At 39.7% G+C, this 6225-nt stretch overlaps 1 protein-coding gene across 3 annotated transcripts in view; it reads right to left on the reverse strand.

The window, feature by feature from the left end:
* TTC7B (tetratricopeptide repeat domain 7B) overlaps positions 1-3869 on the reverse strand; it is a 61614-nt gene extending 57745 nt beyond the window's left edge. Inside the window, exon 1 of one of the 3 annotated variants that reach the window (XM_069951213.1) lies at positions 3631-3869. In XM_069951213.1, coding sequence (XP_069807314.1) covers positions 3631-3751 — 121 coding nt within the window. In that variant the 5' untranslated portion in view covers positions 3752-3869. The remainder of the gene's footprint in view (positions 1-3630) is intronic. The other 2 variants (XM_069951212.1, XM_069951211.1) reach the window with 2 other exon arrangements.
* Positions 3870-6225: the final 2356 nt, after the last annotated feature.

A 6225-nucleotide genomic window follows, 5' to 3' on the forward strand; every position in this document is an offset into this window, starting at 1 on the left:
TCCTGTATATAGGGGTGATGTGTATATATATAGTACAGCTGTATAGTGTCCTGTATATAGGGGGGATGTATATATATATAGTACAGCTGTATAGTGTCCTGTATATAGGGGTGATGTGTATATATATATAGTACAGCTGTATAGTCTCCTGTATATAGGGGGGATGTATATACAGTACAGCTGTATAGTCTCCTGTATATAGGGGGGGATGTATATATAGTACAGCTGTATAGTCTCCTGTATATAGGGGGGATGTGTATATATATAGTACAGCTGTATAGTCTCCTGTATATAGGGGTGATGTGTATATATAGTACAGCTGTATAGTGTCCTGTATATAGGGGTGATGTGTATATAGTACAGCTGTATAGTGTCCTGTATATAGGGGGGATGTGTATATATATATAGTACAGCTGTATAGTCTCCTGTATATAGGGGTGATGTGTATATATAGTACAGCTGTATAGTGTCCTGTATATAGGGGTGATGTATATATAGTACAGCTGTATAGTCTCCTTTATATAGGGGTGATGTGTATATATATATAGTACAGCTGTATAGTGTCCTGTATATAGGGGTGATGTATATATAGTACAGCTGTATAGTGTCCTGTATATAGGGGTGATGTGTATATAGTACAGCTGTATAGTCTCCTGTATATAGGGGGGATGTATATATAGTACAGCTGTATAGTGTCCTGTATATAGGGGTGATGTGTATATATAGTACAGCTGTATAGTCTCCTGTATATAGGGGTGATGTATATATATAGTACAGCTGTATAGTGTCCTGTATATAGGGGTGATGTATATATATAGTACAGCTGTATAGTCTCCTGTATATAGGGGGGATGTATATATAGTACAGCTGTATAGTGTCCTGAATATAGGGGTGATGTATATATAGTACAGCTGTATAGTGTCCTGTATATAGGGGTGATGTGTATATATAGTACAGCTGTATAGTGTCCTGTATATAGGGGGGATGTGTATATAGTACAGCTGTATACTATCCTGTATATAGGGGTGATGTGTATATATATATATATATATATATATATATATAGTACAGCTGTATAGTGTCCTGTATATAGGGGGGATGTATATATAGTACAGCTGTATACTATCCTGTATATAGGGGGGGGGGGGTGTATATAGTACAGCTGTATACTATCCTGTATATAGGGGTGATGTGTATATATATATATATATATATATATATATAGTACAGCTGTATAGTGTCCTGTATATAGGGGTGATGTGTATATAGTACAGCTGTATAGTGTCCTGTATATAGGGGTGATGTGTATATAGTACAGCTGTATAGTGTCCTGTATATAGGAGTGATGTGTATATAGTACAGCTGTATAGTGTCCTGTATATAGGGGTGATGTATATATAGAGTACAGCTGTATAGTGTCCTGTATATAGGGGTGATGTGTATATAGTACAGCTGTATAGTGTCCTGTATATAGGGGTGATGGATATATAGAGTACAGCTGTATAGTGTCCTGTATATAGGGGGGATGTGTATATAGTACAGCTGTATAGTCTCCTGTATATAGGGGGGATGTATATATAGTACAGCTGTATAGTCTCCTGTATATAGGGGTGATGTGTATATATATAGTACAGCTGTATAGTGTCCTGTATATAGGGGGGATGTATATATAGTACAGCTGTATAGTGTCCTGTATATAGGGGGGATGTATATATAGTACAGCTGTATACTATCCTGTATATAGGGGTGGTGTGTATATATATATATATATATATATATATAGTACAGCTGTATACTATCCTGTATATAGGGGTGATGTGTATATAGTACAGCTGTATAGTGTCCTGTATATAGGGGTGATGTGTATATAGTACAGCTGTATACTATCCTGTATATAGGGGTGATGTGCGTATATATATATATATATAGTACAGCTGTATAGTGTCCTGTATATAGGGGGGATGTATATATAGTACAGCTGTATAGTGTCCTGTATATAGGGGTGATGTGTGTATATATATAGTACAGCTGTATAGTGTCCTGTATATAGGGGGGATGTGTATATATATATATAGTACAGCTGTATACTATCCTGTATATAGGGGTGATGTGTATATATATAGTACAGCTGTATACTATCCTGTATATAGGGGTGATGTGCGTATATATATATATAGTACAGCTGTATAGTGTCCTGTATATAGGGGTGATGTGTATATATATAGTACAGCTGTATACTATCCTGTATATAGGGGTGATGTGTATATAGTACAGCTGTATACTATCCTGTATATAGGGGTGATGTGTATATATATAGTACAGCTGTATACTATCCTGTATATAGGGGTGATGTGCGTATATATATATATATAGTACAGCTGTATAGTGTCCTGTATATAGGGGTGATGTATATATATATAGTACAGCTGTATAGTGTCCTGTATATAGGGGTGATGTATATATAGTACAGCTGTATAGTGTCCTGTATATAGGGGTGATGTGTATATAGTACAGCTGTATAGTGTCCTGTATATAGGGGTGATGTGTATATAGTACAGCTGTATACTATCCTGTATATTGGGGTGGTGTGTGTATATATATATATATAGTACAGCTGTATACTATCCTGTATATAGGGGTGATGTGTATATAGTACAGCTGTATACTATCCTGTATATAGGGGGGATGTGTATATAGTACAGCTGTATAGTGTCCTGTATATAGGGGTGATGTGTATATAGTACAGCTGTATACTATCCTGTATATAGGGGTGATGTGTATATATATAGTACAGCTGTATACTATCCTGTATATAGGGGTGATGTGCGTATATATATATAGTACAGCTGTATAGTGTCCTGTATATAGGGGTGATGTATATATAGTACAGCTGTATACTATCCTGTATATAGGGGGGATGTGTATATAGTACAGCTGTATAGTGTCCTGTATATAGGGGTGATGTGTATATAGTACAGCTGTATACTATCCTGTATATAGGGGTGATGTATATATATATAGTACAGCTGTATAGTGTCCTGTATATAGGGGTGATGTATATATAGTACAGCTGTATAGTGTCCTGTATATAGGGGGGGCATGTATATATAGTACAGCTGTATAGTCTCCTGTATATAGGGGTGATGTATATATAGTACAGCTGTATACTATCCTGTATATAGGGGGGATGTATATATAGTACAGCTGTATACTATCCTGTATATAGGGGTGATGTATATATAGTACAGCTGTATAGTGTCCTATATATAGGGGGGATGTGTATATAGTACAGCTGTATACTATCCTGTATATAGGGGTGGTGTGTATATATATAGTACAGCTGTATAGTGTCCTGTATATAGGGGTGATGTGCGTATATATATATATAGATAGATAGATAGTTATATATAGATATACATATACACACACATGTAGTGGATCTGTATACAAGGGGGTGAAGTATATATGTAGTGGAGCAGTATACAGGGGGTGTATATAGATGTTACAGGTGCACCGTGTTGGCTATGGAGGGGGGGCACATACTTTTCCGCCCCCGGTGCCCCCCGGTCCGTCTCCCTCCTCCACCCCGCAGGCCGCACTCGATCCCCGGCCTCTCCCGGCCGCTCGTACCGTTAGAGATCAGCTTGGCGGAGAGCTGCTTGACGAGCTCGTGGATCCGATCCCACTGGCACTCAGAGCGGCATCGCTCGATCTCCACCTCCAGCCGGGATCCGGCCTTCCTGGCGGCCATGACGGAGAGCAGCGGCCCGGCCCGTACACAGGCCCCGGAGAGCTGAGCCGCCGCCGGCCGGCCGGACACTGACAGCGGGGAGCGCAGCGACACCTGCCGGCGGGATGGAAGAACTGCAGCCGGCTGTGAGAGGCAGACTGCAGAGGAGGCAACATCACCACCTGCTGGATGTTCTGCGGTACTACTGCTACATTAGAATAACCTGGCTTCTTTACTCCCACCTGCTGGATGTTCTGCGGTATTACAGCTAAATTATAATAACCTGGTATCTCTACTCCCACCTGCTGGATATTCCGTGGTATTACACCTACATAATAATAACCTGGTATCTTTACTCCCACCTGCTGGATATTCCGTGGTATTACACCTACATAATAATAACCTGGTATCTTTACTCCCACCTGTTGGATGTTTGGCGGTATTACAGATACAGTATAATAACCTGATATATCGCTACTCCCACCTGCTGGATATTCCGTGGTATTACACCTACATAATAATAACCTGGTATCTTTACTCCCACCTGTTGGATGTTTGGCGGTATTACAGATACAGTATAATAACCTGATATATCGCTACTTCTACCTGCTGGATATTCCGTGGTATTACACCTACATCATAGCTTACAATTAAATAAACTCAGTTAGCCTCCAAAAGGTATCACTTGATTTCTTCTCTATTCTATCTACATCATAATAACATAATGGGGGAGATTTATCAAGTGGGGTAAAATTTAGACTGATGCAAACTGGCCACAGCAACCAATCACAGCTCCTCTTTTCTTTCACCAGAGCTGGAAGCTGAGCTGTGATTGGTTGCTGTGGGCAGTTTGCATCAGTCTAAATTTTACACCCTTTGATAAATCTCTCCCAATATCTCTACTCCCACCTGCTGGATGTTGTGTGGTATTACACCTACATCATAATAACCTGATATCTCTACTCCCACCTGCTGGATGTTGTGTGGTATTACACCTACATCATAATAACATAATATCTCTACTCCCACCTGCTGGATGTTGTGTGGTATTACACCTACATCATAATAACCTGATATCTCTACTCCCACCTGCTGGATATTCCGTCGTATTACAGCTTTATCACAGTAACCTAATATCTCTACTCCCACCTGCTGGATGTTGTGTGGTATTACACCTACATCATAATAACCTGATATCTCTACTCCCACCTGCTGGATATTCCGTGGTATTACAGCTTTATCACAGTAACCTAATATCTCTACTCCCACCTGCTGGATACTCTGTGGTATTACACCTACATCATAATAACCTGATATCTCTACTCCCACCTGCTGAATATTCCGTGGTATTACAGCTTTATCACAGTAACCTAATATCTCTACTCCCACCTGCTGGATACTCTGTGGTATTACACCTACATCATAATAACCTGATATGTCTACTCCCACCTGCTGGATATTCCGTGGTATTACAGCTTTATCACAGTAACCTAATATCTCTACTCCCACCTGCTGGATACTCTGTGGTATTACACCTACATCATAATAACCTGATATCTCTACTCCCACCTGCTGGATATTCCGTGGTATTACAGCTTTATCACAGTAACCTAATATCTCTACTCCCACCTGCTGGATACTCTGTGGTATTACACCTACATCATAATAACCTGATATCTCTACTCCCACCTGCTGGATATTCCGTGGTATTACAGCTTTATCACAGTAACCTAATATCTCTACTCCTACCTGCTGGATACTCTGTGGTATTACACCTACATCATAATAACCTGATATCTCTACTCCCACCTGCTGGATATTCCGTGGTATTACAGCTTTATCACAGTAACCTAATATCTCTACTCCCACCTGCTGGATACTCTGTGGTATTACACCTACATCATAATAACCTGATATCTCTACTCCCACCTGCTGGATATTCCGTGGTATTACACCTACATCATAATAACCTGATATCTCTACTCCCACCTGCTGGATATTCCGTGGTATTACAGCTTTATCACAGTAACCTAATATCTCTACTCCCACCTGCTGGACAGCTTTATCATAGTAACTATTTACATAATTAAAAAGTAGTTTTTTTTATTCAAAGATGTTTTTTTTTTTTTTTTGGCAGAATCAAAAATACACGTTGGCTTTGCCAGAGGGGGAATAATGGAATAAAGAATGGGACCCCCAGGGGTTGGGGTATTTAAGTCTGAGGCATATCATGCATGCGAGCAGGGCCCTCACTCCTCATGTATGGATAATTATATGTATCTCTCTGTAATGTCTATTTTCTGTCTATGTATGTACCCCAGAATTGTAAAGTGCTGCGGAATCTGTTGGCGCTATATAAATAAAAATTATTATTATCATTATTATTATCATGTCCTTCTCTGACATTTTGCTCACTGTGTTCTCTCCCTCCTCCACAGAGGGGAATTCTGGGAAAGGTAAAACAGTCTTGTGAATTATGTGTCCCTCACTGCTGA

Source organism: Dendropsophus ebraccatus, chromosome 13, assembly GCF_027789765.1.
Source record: "Dendropsophus ebraccatus isolate aDenEbr1 chromosome 13, aDenEbr1.pat, whole genome shotgun sequence".
Classification (NCBI taxonomy): domain Eukaryota; kingdom Metazoa; phylum Chordata; class Amphibia; order Anura; family Hylidae; genus Dendropsophus; species Dendropsophus ebraccatus.